This window comes from Anoplolepis gracilipes, chromosome 7 (assembly GCF_047496725.1).
Source record: "Anoplolepis gracilipes chromosome 7, ASM4749672v1, whole genome shotgun sequence".
Lineage (NCBI taxonomy): Eukaryota > Metazoa > Arthropoda > Insecta > Hymenoptera > Formicidae > Anoplolepis > Anoplolepis gracilipes.
The window spans coordinates 10691356-10711283 of record NC_132976.1 but is presented as its reverse complement, the minus strand read 5'-3'; the positions used below and the strand labels follow the sequence as shown (position 1 = coordinate 10711283).

Sequence of the window (19928 nt, the reverse complement as noted above, 5' to 3'; positions counted from 1 at the left end):
GGAGAGGCAGGAGAAGAGGGAAGATCCTTTTGGTATCTCCGATCCTGGAATGCATACTCCGGTCTCGCTGCCAGATGTCGACTCTCACAACACGAGTGTCTTTCGCTGTCGTTTCTCTCCATTTTATTTTGCCCGTCCGTCCTTCGCGGACGAGATCGTTTCGTTTTCAGAAAAATATCGACGCGCGTTAAAATCACCGTGAAATATATGTGCATGCGTAATTATGTTGTAACAACGCCCGAAGCACTACACGAGTTTAATGTGAACGCTGCTGCGATTTTCAACGTATCTCCCTTCGCTAATTAAATGTCCGCGATTAATAACATGCAATTTAACGCTTAACGTAGTTACAAAACATTTTGCAATACACTTTTTTTAGGCACATAATGAAATCACAGAATTCATTAGTTATTATCAGATTATGTTCATGAAATATGAGCTATACTACAATACAGATTAACTGCTAATCACCACTAATGGATTTCTTTTTTTTTTTTTTTTTTTTCCTCTCTCTCTCTCTTCTTTATCCGATTATTATATACGCAGGATATAGTCAATATTTCCTTTTTCGCATTTACATATAATATTCTGTATGATTTATTATGATTTAACAATGTTATTTGAGTCAATTTATTTATTTCAACAAAATATCGGATAGTAAATCACGCGATATGTACAGCCACAGAGAAAAATAGTGGTCACCAACGAGGTCGGCTAAATTGAATTGAATTTTTAACGGCGCTTTTTTCGGAAACAGAATCTCATGCAAAAAAAAAATTGTTTTCACGCTTTCTACATATTTTTTCATGGAGAATTATTTCCTTCTACGTTTAGTAATTTTGTTGTTACATTCTGTACACAATAAATGCATATAGCAAACTTAAAAATACCAAGGTCACTTTAGAATTATAGAAAATAGGAATTGTTATTTATAATGATTCGACTAAAAAGATTTCGCTCATCTGCGTCGAATCGTGGAGAGCCACAATAAACGACGTGCTCTATGAATAGAGTTTCGAGGAGGACGGACTTATCGTTGTCTATTAAATTGTTCGCAAACTACGTTATATTAGAACGCACTCTCCTCTTGCGGACATTGCCATTTACGTTGATCGAAATATCGAGCTCATTGATCATCGACCTCGTCGACGGTGCCAAAGACGGCTTTTCTATTAAAAAGTCTAAAGCGCCAAGCGATCGATAATCGTCAACGCACACTCGTGAATTCTGAATGAGTGTCACGTCGTCGTTCGTAACAAATGAGCTAACCTTATGAGCTAAGAAACACCGATATGGCTACTACAATCTTATTAACTATGACCTATTATTTGTATAAATTTCGAGTAATATTGTGTCGTAAAAAGAACGAACTTAAGAATGCAACGTAAAGTGTTTTAAACCCTATTTCCAACAACATTCTAAAGTATTTTTAACAATTTGCTCCTTCTTGTGTATTTGGTATTCCTCTTAACGAATTGTTTAGTCGACTGTCTGACGGGTAGATATTACGTTCGAATTTTTCATTCCTTAACTGTGACAACATCAAGTAAGGTATGTTTCACCGTTTCTCTCTTGCGCTCTGAGGACTGATAAACGCCACTACTCGTTAAACTCTACATGTTATAATACCTTGATATTTTTTTACATAATAATTTTGTTAAATTTTTAACGTAAATCTTTAACCTTTCCTTTATAGACTCGAAAAGGACCTAACCAAAGGTCGAAACGTCGTCATTTGTCAAGCATTTAATAAATAAATAAAGTTTCATTTTGCCAGATTTTGGTCGCATAAAACAATAACATCACTAATTAAAACAATCCTTCAGAATAAAGTGTTTTAATTAGTGATGTTATTAAATCGATCGTTATTACCACGACATATAATAAATATCAAATTAATAATGATATCATAAGCATTACTAATGTTTATTGAGATGTAGATGATGGACGTATTTCTAAACACGTGGCACAAAAAGAATTATAATTTAATTGACACGTAATCACACCGTCCCTTTTAACAGATCAAATTTAAAACATAAATAGATCAATATGTATGTATATATATATATATATATATATATAACCTTTTTCCATTACATTGAAAAAAAAACAATGGAGAGAAAAAACAGAATTACTACATAAGAATTATTTCTCTTCTTTCGAGAGACGACACGAAACATTTATAAAAGTAATGTAAAAAATCCATTTACTTTATTATAATATTTTTTTATTACAGTTTAATAAAAAAAAAAAAAAAAGCTTTACGTTGCAGAAAAAAATATGCATTTAAATTACAAATCAAATAACAGTCATACATACAGATATAAAATATCATAAATAAAATATCATTTTACGCGGCCGATATAAAATAAACATCGAATCTCCCTTCCGCTTGTGCGTGCTGATAAGAGTCAACGATAAGGCACAACGCACCACTTCAGATTATGTACTCATTTCTGGAACGATGTCTCGCGGCTTTTTCTCGGCAACGACCAAATGTCTTGAAACTTTTATATCGTCCGAACGAGTCTTCCCGAGTCGCGGGCACGAGAGGGTGCGAAAACGAGTGCGAGGAGGAAGAGCTCTCGCTCGAGTTCGTCGGCCGAGAAACGTAATTTCGCGTCGGCCGAAACCGCCGGCGTTCGGTCCAGATTATACCGAGGGCTCGCTCGCGGTGTCGTTAGCCGCGCCGAGAGAGTTGAGGTCAGCAGCGGCGCGCCACTCAATAAATCAGAGTTGCTGCTGCTGCTGCTGCTGCTGCTGCTGCTACTGCTGTGCATCGCACGTCAGTGGGAAGCGACGACGGTAAACTCTGTCACGTGATGCGTCAATAGAGATCGCCCGGTCAAAATATATGTCAAAATTATGTCGGATCCACATATGCAAAGGGAGTCTGCATTGCGAATTTCTAAAGATAGAGATAGAGATAGAGAGAGAGAGAGAGGGACATAGACAGAGAAAGCGAGAATATCGACTATAGAAATTTATGACAGTAAAATATAATTTTATATATTTTTATAGAATCGAGAAAAATTTTAAATAAGCCTGTACTTTGTGAAGGAGCTTATAAATTTGATTTTTATGGCATTGTTAAAATGCTTGTAAAATTTCCTATCTGTTATATATGTTTCGATATATGAATTATATTTTATTATGTAATATATGGCAATCGTATCACTAGCTTTTCTATTTTGGTAAACGCGGAACGATTGGCATTTTTCGATGACCTACAGCGTGGAATTTGCCAATTTCAATATTTGCTTTGCAGAATTATTTTAAAAGAAAAATTATATTTTTGACTTGTTTATGATAAAATATCATCGCGAGAAATAAATGTTTATTACGCGGTCTATTTATACGTTACATTTTCGATATCTATTGCGTTTTCTCAATCCATTTTCATCTCGATTCAGAGATTTATAATAATTTGAAATACATGTGCGCAGTTTTAGCGTCAGTTAAAATAATATTGAGATTATTGTATAGAACGGTTTTATTTTTAGCGACTAGCAGAATCCACTACTCTTCTGTTTTTACGTTTTATAGCATTTTTTCGCTTTGTTCGACCATTTGGCGAAATAATTCGAGAGTGCATCGAGCTACAGCTTATTCACAGTTCGTTAAAAAATAATAAACTCGACCGATCGGCAGCCCACTAATTGCCGTACGATTTAACAATCGAGTGACGCGTTGCAACTTAATTATCGCATAATTAAGCATTCGCTTTGAATTACTTTACGGCGAGCAATTTATAAAAATCAAGCTAGGTACTCAAAGGCAATATATTGCAATTGGCTATCATCGGCGAATAATTCTATTATCCCGCGAATTACACGATACAATAATGAATATGTAACGAGGTAGCATATTTTAATAATAAATCAAAATGTACTCGATCGAGTTGTTCGTGTTCGCTTCTACATCATTATCCTTTAAAATCTGCAGAGTATTAATAAAAACTGCATTACCCATTTATTGCTTTTAGTTAATTATACAAAAGCTCTTATTAATACTGGTAAATAAATGAGATTCAATGGTACCGACAGCAAATACACGAGATCCGTTGATAATTACCAGCGATTAATTATCAACGGAATGATCGAGATGTATGCATGACGAATAAATGCACGTTTCAGAAATAAATATTTCCATTCATTTGACAAAATATACCGATTTATCTCCAGGTAATACGGACAAAAAAAATGATATGTTTTTGTAACGCGTTTTCCCCACGCATATGCTTTTTATGTGAAAATGATGAAAAAATATGATTTTAATCACGAGCAGATTAGTGATCGATATGGGAAATCGCATCAATGTTCGACGACAAAGGAGTCGTCTGCACCTGCATGAAAAAAAATGACCTACTTCCTCTCTCCGTAATTCCTCAAGAAACGGAAGAAAGTCCATGTCTTTTACTTTCGTATCTACCTTTGCGTCACGGTCGTTGCGGTCCGCTTTTGCAAAAAAGAAACTCGTCTAACAAAAAAACCGTTTTAGATGTGCTTCTCCGATTTTCACACAAGAACCTCGGATATGTCGCAATACGATAGAGATATACGATATTCTTTTATGTCTTTCTAGGAATTGAAATAACCTTTTAAAGATAAATTGATATCTTTCTGAATTGTATTGTGACTATAAGATGCATGAAAGAGTATTGTATACACAAGTTTTATGATTACGATATTGAAGACAAATACAATTATCAATCCAAATTTTCCAAAAGAGATCAAATTTGAAGGAAAAGGGAAATACACAGATTATAATTCTTAAGATATTTACGATATCGATAAAGTGTTTCTTATACCGCACGTCTCTTTCCGTAAACTCGATAACTGTTATCAGAAAAAAGTTCATGATAATAAACTATTATATTTTTTTATTATTTTCTTTTTTACAATTGGCAATATATCTAATCTAAAATTTTTGCACTGCACATTGTGACATAATCGAAGAATTGGAGAGCTCTAAGGATTGGTGATTTGCTTTCGAAAGATACGATCGAGAGGCGATTATTTGCACGCGGAAACTATCAAACGGCAACATTATCTGCGATAAACATTAGGAACACGTCGCGCGAATAGAGTAACACGCGCGAGGATAATGGCGGAGTACTTATTTTCGAATCGTCGTTTCTGGCGCGACAATTTAAAAGAGAAAGAGAAACAGAGAATGAGAGAGAGAGAACACAGAAATCGTGGAATAAAAACGCGATAATATCTCGGGCAAATTACTGTGGTTCGCGACTATGTAAATCGGTGAAAGATTTTTGCGCGACGCGCGCGCGAAATAACGCCCGGAAGAGACTTTATCGCTGCCTCTTTTGCACCACGCTAAATCTCTTTACTGCCACCGGTTTGTCGGCTGTCGCTATTTTTTCTCCCCTTCTTTCCCTCTCATTGTTCGGCCCTCCGTCCTTTTTTTTTTTTTCTTTCTTTTCTTTTACGTCGGGATAAATGCTTTATTGCCCGCCGATCCGAGCATCCGGGCCAGTGGCGTAACTGGACGAACACGTGCCTAAAACACGACGTGCTTTTCATTTTTAATCGACCGTAAGGTCTAATAAAGACAGTGCCCAACTCTTTTGAAACAGGAAATACACGAGTTAAAAACTTGTTCTTAAAAAGAAATATTCTTTAAGAAGCCGAAAATAAAGAAGTTTCGTTTTAATTTCTACTAAATATATTTTACGATATTATTTTCGATTGCGCATTTTTTTCCGCAATCACTAGAATAATTTACATAATTTTGTCAGTTTCTTATAACAATTATAAGAAGTCAATATGAAAATATATAATTCTGCTAACCACCTATATTTTTTGCTACATAGGTTATTTTTTTTTTCATGTTTATAAAAAAATAAGATGCAAAGTATGATAAAATTAATGTTAATATGAAACATTATTCTATTTCCTTAATAAATATGCGATATTATATATAGCAAAATTAACAAACTTTAGCTACTACTTTAACGGAGATGTAACATAATTTTATCAGTTGAGTAATAACACAGCTTTTCTCGTTTGAATCAACGCAGGATTAAAGCTCGTTCGTGCCGCTCGTAATCGCATTCCTCTTTCTCTGTTTACGTCGTTTTAAACGCGAAAATGTGCATTGGGACGCGATAAGAACTTTTCTCCGTCCGCGGCGGAGAAACGAGTCGTATCTCTTTTCACCGCGACATATTCCTCGACGGCGTATCTTGACAATATTTTTAAACACACTGCCATGCTCCGCCGGGCTAAGCCAAACAACCCGGCCGGTCTTGTGTTTATTATCCCGCGTAAGCGAATGCGCGTTCTCGCGCCGGATAAATATCTCGTAGATGATCTAATAACTTTGCTAGGCGCTCTTGTGGTTTTAATACATATGTCTGTTTTTGTCATATAGACGAATAATAAATTCCTGCTCCGGGTGTAGCAGGATTGTTTGATTAATTAAAAGCGTTAAATTAGAAGCATTTGTAGTTTTGAAATATGTGATGATGAAATGAAAATATTACGCAAATTAACTTTCAAGGCTGTCAATAAATCTCGTACACACAGTCGAACACAGTTTTTTCTTAATTTAATGTTTATTACAAAATTGTATAAATATGTTATACATTATATTTTTGTGCCGAGATATTTATATAATATTAAATACTAAAAGAGACAGAGAGAGAGAGAGAGAGAGAGAGAAAGAGAAAGAGATAAAAGACAGTAATACCAATCAAATTTTCATTAAAGGGATTGATTTGAATGTATGAAATACGTTATATATAAATTTGCAGTTATCAACAGAAACTAGAATAAAAAAAAAATATAAAAGCGAATCTTGAAATGTCAAATATAATTTAATCGAGACACGATGCGCACTATACATTGAGATGATATGAGATGAGATGAAAGTGTCAGGAGATTTTCATCTTGTCGAGGAGTTTCACACATCGTGTTAATCACCGCATTTTCGCGGGCGCGCTTAATGACGTGCGTCTCTAATGAACGAGCCATGTGTGCGGCGAGCGCGCATGTGTGCACACGAATAAACGCGCGGAAATATAGCATGACGATTTTACCGTAAATCTGTGAGTGCAAACAATGCTCGCGATACGATGATACGTGTTTACTTTCATATAACTTTGGACGATCGCCAGGCGCCGTTCACCACCACGTCAATTCCCGCCGCTGGCAAACGGCCGAAAATCTTTGTCAAACCATATGTCCGCGCATCACACTCCCCTTTTCCCTCTCCTCTCTTCCGTTAGCCACTTGCCGGGAAAAGTCAGCGTGTGTTGTGTGAAATCTTTAACAGTGAACGAACACACGAGTTATGACACGGAGGCAAAAAAGAAAATGTTGTTGTCAAATTTAACGCTCGTTATAAGCTGCACGTTATCGAGTGATTTATCTTGCTCGCTCTTCCGGAAAATCTTTCTCGCCGAGGCGTGCAATCTAGTTTCTGTCAGTATGAGTAAACGAGTAGATTCAGTTTTTTGTAAGCACGTCGGAAATGCTGTAAAAATATTAAATATAGTTGGAAATATGTAATAATTATTTGAACAATTACATTTGGTTTGTAAACGTAGATAGAACAAGGGTTTTATTTTACACGTCAATATAAATGTGTACGGGCATTATTTTTATAATTTTGCAGGATTATAATGACGTACACAATTTATAATAATTGCAGAAATACAATACTTATACGGATTGTTTCATTCTTTTATTCCGTAGAAACACAAACCTATTTACTTTAATAAGTTTTAAAGCTGGATATATCTTTTCGTACACTTGTCGAATCGCTGAACGTAATGCTTTAATCTGTCAAAGTGTATGCAGAGAATTTATATTTATATTTTATTTATATATTTTATTTTTATAACTCAAACACCATTATTAACGCTAATGATTCCATTAACGCTTAAATGGAAAAATAGGTAAGATCGTAAAAACATAATCGCGCCAAAAAAAAAAAAAAGTCATTGCGTACATCAAGAATGTAATTTTAAATCTATAAAAATTCATGGTTATACTCTTTTATTACATCGAGATAAAAATGAATATCTAAACATAAACATGAAAATTAAAAATTTAATTTAAACTCGTGTGTTATGTCACATAAAATTAATGCATATTTATTTCGTACGTAAACATCACGAATTTAAATTAAGATTTCTGCAAGCTTATCAATTTTAATACTCCAGGTGAATAACCTCTTGTATCTTTATGTTATCCGTATCTGCGTAGTCGTTCTTTCGCTACATCGATAAACGTTTAAATGTAAGGAAATCGATTTTATATTGTATCATACTCTGCGCGCACCGTTCGATGACATTAGAACAACGCAAAATTCACAGAGGATAAGAGAGAATAATCGTCATTTCTGTCCGCTCGCGAATATCTCCTCATACTCAGCGATTTAACGTTGCGATCGATCGATTCTTATCTACCTCGCGTTCGAGAAGACCGGCCATTGCCGGCCGAGATGCAGGACATTGCATCGCGGTCCTGCGAGTGCATTAGCAGCGTTTCACGAGTAAACGCGCGTCGACCCATGTATGTACCTGTTATACCTCCGTGTGTACACGAGAGGGTATTAATGTCGCGGCTTAGAGAGAGGGTATATGCGACGGGCAGCTGATTAGACCAACCCGCTCGTGTCAACATACGAAACGAACGGAACGGAACGCCACGCCACGCTACGCCGTGGCAACGTTGCGCTTGCGGACGGACGACTTTAGTAGCCGCGGCCGGAGCCGAATGCAACGCACGCTCGTCCGGCTCGGTGGAACGTCCGCGCGTCCGAGAGAACGACCTTCCCTCCGCACCCCGGTTAGCGTGGTGTCGAGGAACGAACTTCGCTTATGCCGTGCGAACGTTTCTACTTGGTTTCTGCTCGTATGTATGCGCCGCGCCGTTTCTTCGCGTTCTTCGACACAAATCTTTCGACGACGAATTGAGATTTAGCTCGACATCCTGATCTGTGCGTAGAGATCTGTATCCTTTCTTTGATGTTTATTTATTTTGGGAGATGTTTAGTTTTTTAAATGTCTCGTGTATGCCTCATACTTGATTAGAAAAATTAGAATTTGTAAGTAATTTTTACACAAACAATGGGATTATTGTTTTCAAAATGGTTTGCGCCCAGATAGTCATAATAAGTCACATTCTTTAGTTATGAATAAATTTGAATACGTTTTACATAAGAAACAACATAAGGCAGAGAGTTATAAATATTTATAACTAATGAAAAGAAAACGTTACGTACATTTTCCTTTTCTTTATACGAAGATGGAAGACCTAAAATTAAAGGCGTGATAATTATTTGTGACTTTTACTCAATAACTTTATTAAGGAGAAAATTGATAATAAAAGTATTGCTTTACGAAATACTCTTTCATAACATTAATGAGATATTTCAATAGTGCAGAAAAAGTCTTGTATATAAAATTATTTTTTATTGTTTTCAATATATATTTTTTGACATGTATGTTTTTCTTAAATAATCGCTCTTCATTGATCACTATTCATCGAATACTAAATCGCAAATTATTTGTTGAAAAGAAGCAAACTTGTCTGACTGTTTGTATTCAATTCTTGAATTGCTAAATGTATACTAATGATTGTTATATTTAAAGAGTCTGTCCACTACATTAATTCCATCATCTTTTTCATATATTTCTAACAAATTTATAACTAAATAAGTACAGAAGAAATACCTATATTTCCATTGGTAATCTAGCAGTTTTTTGTATTTATAATTTTTATAGACATTAGAATATACGTTTTATAATATTTGAAGAAAGAAATAAAGAGAGAAGAGATCTAGACTTATTTATACACTAATTATACAACAGAATAAAACGCAAAGAAATGTGGAAAACGATATAAAGTATATATATATATATATATATATATATATATATATATATATCGTTTTCCACATTTCTTTATATATATATATATATATATATATATAATAAAATATAATGTTGCGTATCATGGTATGAAGAAACATTTTGTCGAAGTTTGTGTAACGCATAAGAATGTTATCGCATCGCGTTACCTCGAGTAAAATAAGCCGTGACTGGCAAAAAAAAGAATACACACACACACACACACACACAAGTTTTAAGATAATTTTTTAACGCAAACATTTCTACTTTAGAAAAATTACGCCTTTCCGCGCATGCAAGTATGTAATTAATTCTAATTGACTTTTTGTGTCGTTCTTATAATGAGATAGAACCTTGAGAGTGGCAAATGAAATAACAGCACAAATTCATTATGGTATCAACAAACCGTGTCGTAATTTGCAGCTCAAACTGCACTTGTACAACTGTTACTTTTAACGATTTTTTTCTGTTCTATTCAAAGGTATTTATTCGCGTATGTATTTAGATTTTCACAAATATGGCAATAAAGGCTGTTCAGGATGCGTAATATGTTGCGTGGTTAATGGACTTTATGCTATATTAGACCCTTTACATTAATACACTGTAGCATATTTTGATTATGTAGCCATAATGAATTATCGTGCACATATTTCTTGCGAAAGAAACATTGGGACATACCTGTAGTAAAAGCCAGGGCTTGCGGAATTAAACCCATACATTCTTGCATGCAATGTAATTGGACAAACGGGAGAAAGGATTTAATCACATTATGGGTATGACACAATGATAGGGTACAACGTCAATCAGAGTATATTTGTTCAATTTTTGTGGAAAGTTTTATTGCGCGGACTGAGTCATGCCTATGATTTTTTTTTTTATATATACCACTTATCTAAAATAATCCTTTTGCAAGTGATAATTGTTAGATATGTACGCGTGTGTATATTCCATTCTTACATGTACAACGATTATCTAACAACTTTTCTTTGCAGTAGATGCTATAAATATTATCACAGTCATGAAAGATTAATATAGATCTTATATAGCATACTCTCGCGAAGGAAAAAATCTTTAATTAAAAGATACATGTCATATCGCGGTTTATTTTCGTTAAAAATAGATCAGAGATCCTGTATACGGAGTATAATCGATAATTTGTGATCCCTTGCTAGAGTGACGTCTCATTTAATAGTACAAGACCCCTGTTAATCTCAATCTGACAAAACATCACATCGTACAAGCACAATATGCGACTATCTCGGAGAGTAATGTGCGTCAGCTGATTCAGTTCAGCCGTATGAATGAACGAGGAGCTTGCCAACTGTGATAGCTCTCATCAATCATGTCTTGGCATCTTTGCTCGAAAAAAAAGGGAGCAAAAAAAAAAAATAGACGTTACGTACGAACTCTTTGCTCTCGCGAGGACAATCGTACCGACAATTTTTCCCGACAATGTATCGCGAGAATTCGATCTATACTCTGAGTGCTCTCGCGGGTACTTTCTTCCACGGAGCAGCTTCCCCGAACGGGCGCGAAGGTTTTATTCAATTAATTCGCGTCACACCGCGAAACACGCGATCCGACCGCGACGAACACGTCCTAGGGGGTTTCGACTCGCAGTTGGCACACGTGCGCAGGTGGAGTGTGGTTTTTGCCGGGCAGTGGTGGCGGCGGCGACGACGACGACGACGATGATGATGGTGATGGTGGTGGTGGTGGTGGTGGTAGCAGCGGCGGCGGTGGTTTTTTGCGCCAACCGCGAGGTCTCTAGTGGCTTTTTCCCTTCTTTTCTTTGGTACCCGCCCGTGATACGGGAGGGAGAGAGAGAGAGAGAAAGGCGGAGGGAGACGCGAGGAGCATGACATCCTATAGCCGTGTGTTTGAAAAAGAGAGCGTAACGCTGTCGTTGCGAAAAAGAAGGATAGAAATGAAGGGGGAAAAGAGAAAGAGGGGGGGAAAAAAGAGAGAGAGAGAGAGAGAGAAATCGGATCGTGGTTCGCTCCTTCCAGCTGGCCTGGCACGGCGAAGAGGCCTCGTCGCGCGGCTGCTCGTTCGGTCAATGTCTTCTCTTTCTTCCTCGCTCTTTCCCACGCCATCCCTCTCGCTCCATCTCCCTTATCCTCGTCCCCCTCCTATCGTCGTCTCCTCGCGGCTCTTTCTCTCGCTTCTTCTCCTCGCTCCCCGCTCTCTTTCATCGCTCCCCCCCACCAGCAGCGCTCCCGTGCTGCATCGCGCACACACGAGACACGGGTGTCTGCGAAAATCCCTCTGTCATCTTGCGAACGCCCGTCCGCGGCGAGGAGATTATCCCGCGCCGTGCGCGATCGCGAAAAATCAGTTGGTCGCGCCACCAAGATTCGTCGTCGTCATCGTCGTCATCGTCATCGTCGTCGTCGTCGTCGTCCTCATTGGCGAATAATCGCACGGCGCGATCCGATATTACGGAACAACGATAACATTTTATTCGTTTCGTTGGCTCGCGGAAAGAAAGAGAAGGCGGCAGCGCGTTCGACAGAAATGTGCACTGGTGTCGCGGTTTGAAGGCTCGTTTCGACGGAGAGAAGAAGGCCTTCTCTCCCGTCTCGCCCGACCACGTTCGACCTTTTTTTTTTCACCGGCGGTCGCGCGCAACAGCGTGTGAAAGTTCCGCGATCGTGTTCCGCCGCAGACTCTACGTGTCGTCGATGATCTTGCCGACATCGTTGTTCTTTATCCCTCTTATTGCTCTAATCGAGTTATTTTCGCGGCTACCTTTCTCTCTCTCTCTCTCTCTCTCTCTCTCTCTCTCTCTCTCTCTCTCTCTCTCTCTCGGCGACTCGCGTGGTGTTTATACGTGTCTCCGAGTGCGTTCAGCGGTGAAACAGTGAGAAAACTCGATCGTGCGATTCATGGCTCTCAGCGACGTCGGTATCGTCACCGTACATTGCTAAAGCAGAGAGTATCGCGCGGGCGCGAAGAATGAAACACGACACCGCGGATTCGCGAGCGGGATACAGCTAGCGACTTTCGGGAATTCGATAGCGGCGTCGCTTTTCCACTTGTCGCGAACGCAGGTGGGCACCTCGTATATTCGTCGGCCGACTTGATTATAGTTTGATAATGTCAGATTAGTGTTTTTATGCCTAGTCATTACTGATATTTTATTACCGACATTTCATGACTGACAGAAACAATGACGAAGTTCTTGCATATTTTATATATATATATATATATATATATATATACAATATATAAAAAATATGAAAAAAGATTCTCATATTAAATATAAAATTAAAATTTATAGTGAGAATTATATGTTACTACTATAAATATATTGTTGCTATGTGTTTTTAATAAAGTGCTAAATAATTTAGAGCAAATATAATAATAAAATTAATTTAGAAAAATTATATTTATATGTGTAAGATATGAATTTGTTATATATATATATATATATGTGTGTGTGTGTATTTTCTTCTTTGTGTTTTCAGAGTGCAATAAAGTTAGCTGGTAAAAATAATGTCAAGAAGTTGCATACATTGTTGTCGATAGTGGAAGAGAAACCAAAGGTGGATACAGGACAAAATAACAGACACAGCGAGCACCACATCAAAAACAATTTCAAGCACAACCATTACACACATAATTCCATACTGACACCCTCGACGTTAAACCAGGTAAAATTTAATAATCTTAATTGAATTATTAAATGGTTGAATCTTACCAATCTGATCTTGCAAAATATCACATGACAATAATTTTGAAAAATTTCTTTTACAGGGCCTAGATGCAGGTACAAGTGACGATAGTGGTAGAGCATCTGAACAATTGCACGGCCCTGGTATACCTAGGGATTGCCAGGACGCAGACAGTTCCAGGGACCATCTCAGCGATGTAATCTCATACACTATAATTCAATTAAATTCATATAATTTAGAATGCAAATATGGTAAATAAATGTTAACTATCTATAGTTAACAAAGACTTGTTTTTTTTTTTTTTTTTTTTTTTTTACCACCAAATGTTGAAAGTTACAAGTTAATATATTTACTCATATACTTATTCTTATACTATAGGCTAGCAGTCATTGCAGTTCGGGTAAAGGTTATATCGTAAGTATCAGATATTTTATGAAAATTTAAAATTTTTTTTATAGTAATAAGTATTATATTTTTCCAAGATCATTCATTTATAAATTGTTTCTTTGTTTCAGTGTGATAGTGAAGGAGAAGACGATAAGGTATGTGCATATCTCTAGGCATTTTATCAAGAAAATAATTGTTTCATTTTAATAATTTTATTATTATTTCTATGTTACAGGGCTCGGATGCCGAATCGATACTCTTTGAATCTTCTACCCCACCACCTCTTGCACGTAAATGTAAGTAATACTTTTTTAAAACAAGAATATAAGCATATGAGTAACATATTTTATGTTGTATAACCATATAAATATTGCCACATTTATATAGCTGTTTCTCATCAACTTTTATTTATATATATATATATATATGTAATTTTTTTTTTTTTAGACGAATTGCCCTCTTCTTCGCCACACGTTTTGCCACCCGCAAACGGGGCAGGCGGGTCTCCACCGGATACAGGTGGGCAAATTTCTAATCCAGCAACGGATGCTCCGGCACCTATACCGCCTCCTGTGCCTGCATCTGCACCAGTTCCAACAGCGCCGAGTCCTCCCAGCCCAACGTTGCCCCCACACATATCCCAGCCTCCTGTAAGTATAATCTTATGTTATAAAAAAGAAAAATTCACTCTTGTGCATACAGAAAAGAATTATATTTGTTAATAATTATACTATATTTCAGATGACTAGTCCTTTGGCAGCCAATCCACGTGCAATAGCTCCGCAACAGCGGCCAGCTTCCCCTGCTCTGCCACCACCTTCCCTGTCCCAGCAGCCACACACTACGATACCTGCATTGCATCCACCTAATGTGCCCCTCATCTCGTCAAGTCATACAACTAGTCCAGCGGTAGCCAGTTTAGGTGTCACGCCAGCAGCACCTTCGAATGGAGCGGCTACCACGAGTTATCCACCGCCCATTCCTATAGCTGCGTATCCGCAGACACAACCATCGTATCCACCGCTCTACACTCCGTATACCGCTTTAAATCATAGCCCATACCTTCCTCCTGCGGTACCATCTCCTTCTCATTCTGCTTCATCACGCGCAGATGTGGTAAGTTGGATCATTGACAAGTATTATTTGTCCCAAGTCGTAACAGTAGATACTAATAATGAGGGTAATAATTGTATTTCAGAGAGGAAGTAGAGCTTCTCCCTGTACCAACATAAATAAACAGACCATAGGAAATAACCTTGCAAGTCACAATAATACTCCACTGAGTGCTGCCACTACAACATGTGTGTCCACCATAACTAATACAGTTACCACAGCAAATTCTATCGCCCATAGAGACATGGTGGCCTGCAGTCTGTCTGGACGAAATAATAATTCTCCACGTGGACACAGTCCTAATCGGGAAAGAGATAGTTACAGGTAAAATATTTTCTTTTTTGCGATTGCATCATTATAGATACATCGGTCAAAGTTACTTGACTCTGAAACAACAAGAAATTTTTATGATAATTGTAATGTTTTTGTTACAGCAGCAACGTGAGTAGTCTAAGTCGTGGCAGCATAACGCCTGTTAGTGTGCCAAACACCTCTTCTCCAGCCAATTCTAGTCTACCTGCATACACCAAGCCACAAAGTTGGATTAGGTAAGCCAATTTAAACTGCTTACCTAAATGGTGAAATGTGTGTCATAAAACAATATATTAATACAAAATTTTTTACCTCCATAAAAAATAGCAGCAACACAGCATCTCAGCTATCTCCGGCAACAGCTACATCCGTTCCGAGGCCAACTCCGCCACCGGTACCACTCGGTATACACACATTTCCACCACCGATGTTTGCGGCGCCTTTACCACCACCTGTATCAAGTTCAAGCCCGCATACTTCACTGTCTTCACTTCCTCCACCGACAACCAATCCAAATCCGTTTTCTGCGGAGTCTCTGTTTCAAACAAGTAAGTTTATAATCAAATTTTTTTCCAATATATTATGTATCTACATAAACGTAGACACAGATGATAAATGCGCTAACCAAAAGAAGGGGTGACACATGTTTCAGGTCAGGCAGATCTTTTGAGGAGAGAACTTGACAATAGGTTCTTAGCATCTCAGGACAGAAATGTTGGAGTTGGAGTGGGAAATTTGGGTCCACCGGCATATCTTCGAACAGAAATGCATCATCATCAGCATCAACACACACATGTACATCAACATACAACGCCATTGTTGCCACCAGCTGCAGCAACGACGCTTTTTCCACCTCCAATTGTAAGAGAAGCATATTTATTATCTACTAATTAAAAATTTATATTTCTTTTATATCTAACTAATTTTATGTCTAAACTTATATAGTTTAAGGACATACCAAAATTGGGAGGAGTTGAATCGCCATTTTTTCGTGGTAATTTAAATCTTACCGGTTATTCCGGTTTTAATACTGGTCTTCTTCATCCTGGAATTGGTCCGCCTTCGACACCCTTTGTGCCACCTAATCATTTAACTTCATTTGCGCCAAAGGTACATTTACGCAAAAATCTAAAATCTGAAATTTTATACTGTATATTCCGTCACATGTATATCTTAATTTAATGATTTAATTTTTTACTCTAGAAAAGTGGAAAATGGAATGCGATGCATGTACGCATTGCGTGGGAAATTTATCATCATCAACAAAAGCAACAGGCTGAAGCTAAGGCAGGAAGTGTTGTTAGTACAAAAACTGAGTTATTAAGACCACCAGGCCATCTTTATCCAGGGGGACCAGGCAGTGGTCTTGGACTTGGTGCACCATCAATGGCACCTCCATTTCCCACTAACATGCCATCTGCGCATCCTGCACCACCCCCACCTCATCCTGTTGGTTTTCTATCTACACCAGCCTCACATTTAGGTAATAGAGGTAACAAAAATTCACATTTATATCATTATTCATATTTATACGTATACATATTCGTGTTTGTAAATGCACTTGATTGCTACTTGTTGGGTATCATATTACCTCTTTAATGTATTAATTATAATATTATTTTATATTGTACAGGAACAGGAATATCTCCTTTTGGAAGGTATCCTTCAACGTTTGGTCCGCCGAATCCCAATTTTCCGGGTCTTTCAACCTTTCCGCCAAGAGAAATGCCGCCTCTTGGTGGACTCGGTTCGGTGCATGATCCATGGCGAGGGTACGTTATATAGAATATTAATCAGCTATTGTTCTTTTTTTTTTTATCACAAATACACATAATCTTTATCTTGTCTAAGAAGTAAAAATGTATTAAAAAATATATGTATAATTTTTTACAGATTGCAACGTGCTACTACTGGATTTCCGCCGACTACTGTTTCGTGGGGTTTGAAGCCGGTTGAACCGCCCGCGATAGATAGGCGCGCCGAGTTGGAAGAACGAGAACGTGAACGCGAACGGGAAAGAGAGCGCGAACGGGAACGCGAACGTGCTGAACGGGAACGCGAGCGTATCAGACGTGAGAGAGAAAGAGAAAGGGAGAGAGAAGAACAACGCGAGAGAGAAAGGCGGGAACGCGAGAAAGAAGAGAAGAGGAAACAGCAGGAAGCGGCTGAACGAGAGCGAGAGAGACGGGATAAGGAACGCCGTGAGATGGAGAGACGCGAGATGGAGCGCGAAAGAATACTTCACCAAAATCGGCAACACATGATTGTTTCTCGAGATCGTTCGCCGCTCAGGAACGGCTCGGCACTTTTGGATACCGGAGAAGTGCGCATAAAAGAGGAACCACGCAGCAAAGACGACGAGATTGTAATGCTTCCACGACCACCGGTACCCGGCCCTGGAACGACCGGGTCCGCCCCAGGACCAAATCCACTGCCCGATCCGAGATATCATCCGCATCCGCATACTTATCTCTCGAGGCATCCGCATAGTATGCCAGCTTCGCATTCTATGCCACGTAGTAGCATGCTTCCCAGTTTAAGCGCACATCCTATACAACACTTTCCACCGCCATCCGCGCCCGCTGGTCAACCAGGAGCTCCTTGGCCGGGCGATCCATTCCGAGATTACCGGTACGATCCCCTGCAACAATTACGATACAATCCACTAATGGCAGCAGCAGCATTGAGAGAGGAAGAAGAACGAGCGAAACTGTACGCCGGCTATCCTCCTCCACAGGTGAATGCTCTCAGGAGTAAGGATCCTAGTCCAGGTCCGCTCAGCAATTTGCATATGCATCATAGGGCAGGGCCTGGCCCAGGAGTACCGCGTTCGCTCGAAAATGCCATCATGCACGCAGATATTCACAAGAAGGACGATGGATCGCAGTCCCGATGATATATTGTTCCAGCGTCCTCAGTTTCCGCGAGAGAACGCACTGACGGATCGACATTCTAAGCGGTTCCATTCTCCATCCCCTTTCTCCTTGTAGCGTTCGGAACCCGGTGCTGATATTTTGCTAACAGAGAAGAAGCGCGTTATCTGAAAAAAGAAAGTGTATATAGATATTATATATGTAATATTTATAGCTATCTCGAGAGAGAGGGAAAAAAAAAAGATTACGAGAACGCGTAGAACTAAACAAGAAAACATAACGAAGATGCCTTGCTAATGATGCCGTTGTACCACCGATAACGGCAGTTATCGAATGATGAATGTTTCACGAAAAATAACTACGGAAGACGCACGGCATCGCTGATGTGTCACAAATAATCTTGCTGATGTTTTGTGATTTTTGCAGTTTCAGTGATCTGACTGTTTATAGTGGTCACAAACCGTAATCACGACAACTATGCGTACAGATTAAAAAAGTATCGTGTGTAATATTAAAATAGTAAATATAGAATGCAAGACGATGGTTACGTAAAAAAAAGAAAAAAAAGCAAATCCAAGTTAAGAGAAAGAGTTGAGCGGATCTCTATTATTACTCAAAAATTATTTAATTATTTATTTATTGCGATGAATATAAACGAACTTGAATCTCTACTGCTGCTGGCGTACGAATGCGGACATAAGAACCCTAATTTAATTGATGTAATATAAAAATGATCAAATGTATAAATTTTACTTAGATTTTAATTTGTATATTAGAAACGATAGAGAAAAAATGAGGAAGGGAGAGGGCATATAAACGGAAAGTTCTTTGGCTTTCGACAGCACGTGCTTTTTTCATTTGCATGCTGACTACAATAGCACTCTGGTGCTTTCCTGTGATATAAAAAGAAAGATGATTCAAGAGTAGTAAATTATTTTTTAATTTCCTATCGCATAAATCGTGACAAATAGAGATTTGACAAGTGCAAATAAATCAAACTATCATGATAAAGTTACAGTGATTAGAGATATTCTTTTGAAAAACACAGGATGACGCTTAATACAATATAGCAGCTTGTGCGTGCCAAAAAGTTGCTTTAATCAAACAATATGTTCATAAAGCCTAATTTTTTAATATGTTTACATGACAATTTTATCTTTCTGTTTCGATCATTTTCTTGATTTTCAGCCATATGCGTCGTTGTGTTACCTAACCAGAAAGCCAATATGAGATCTCTTAAAAGTTCTGTGCCATGGACCAGGTTACATTCGAGAATATCCCTGGTGCCTCAAAAAAAGAAAAAAATAGTGAACTTTTTTGAATATGATCGAATTCTTAAACTATATTTCATTTATAATTTATACTGTAAAGCCACCATAAAATTGTGTATTATACAATTAACAACTATACAAACACTTTAAAAATTGTAGATATTTTTCATCGATACAAAGTTATAATGTGATGCAATGATTTTTGTTCATGTAGATATCGTGAAGCAAGAGGATTTTGTGTGAATAGGTTTTTTCTAAAATTGATTCTTTGTAAAAGAATCTAATAATCATAGTTTCTATCAACATTGTTTTCAATATTTTTTTACCAACCTTTTCTCTTAGATTCTCCTGTCAAATGCTTTTACGTTACATTAATATTAACAAAAAATCTATATGATATATAAATATAAATAAA

General features: G+C 37.8%; 1 protein-coding gene across 8 annotated transcripts in view; it reads left to right on the top strand.

Moving 5' to 3' along the window:
• Tay (tay bridge kinase) overlaps positions 1-19816 on the top strand; it is a 29851-nt gene extending 10035 nt beyond the window's left edge. The window contains exons 2-16 of one of the 8 annotated variants that reach the window (XM_072896578.1): positions 13351-13536; positions 13640-13753; positions 13936-13971; positions 14073-14099; positions 14180-14240; positions 14392-14594; positions 14686-15060; positions 15143-15381; positions 15495-15605; positions 15700-15917; positions 16001-16230; positions 16315-16479; positions 16573-16861; positions 17003-17141; positions 17263-19816. In XM_072896578.1, coding sequence (XP_072752679.1) covers positions 13351-13536; positions 13640-13753; positions 13936-13971; positions 14073-14099; positions 14180-14240; positions 14392-14594; positions 14686-15060; positions 15143-15381; positions 15495-15605; positions 15700-15917; positions 16001-16230; positions 16315-16479; positions 16573-16861; positions 17003-17141; positions 17263-18265 — 3396 coding nt within the window. In that variant the 3' untranslated portion in view covers positions 18266-19816. Of the gene's footprint in view, positions 1-13350; positions 13537-13639; positions 13754-13935; positions 13972-14072; positions 14100-14179; positions 14241-14391; positions 14595-14685; positions 15061-15142; positions 15382-15491; positions 15606-15696; positions 15918-16000; positions 16231-16314; positions 16480-16572; positions 16862-17002; positions 17142-17262 lie in introns of all 8 variants that reach the window. The other 7 variants (XM_072896577.1, XM_072896576.1, XM_072896581.1 and 4 more) reach the window with 7 other exon arrangements.
• The last annotated feature ends 112 nt before the right edge of the window (positions 19817-19928 follow it).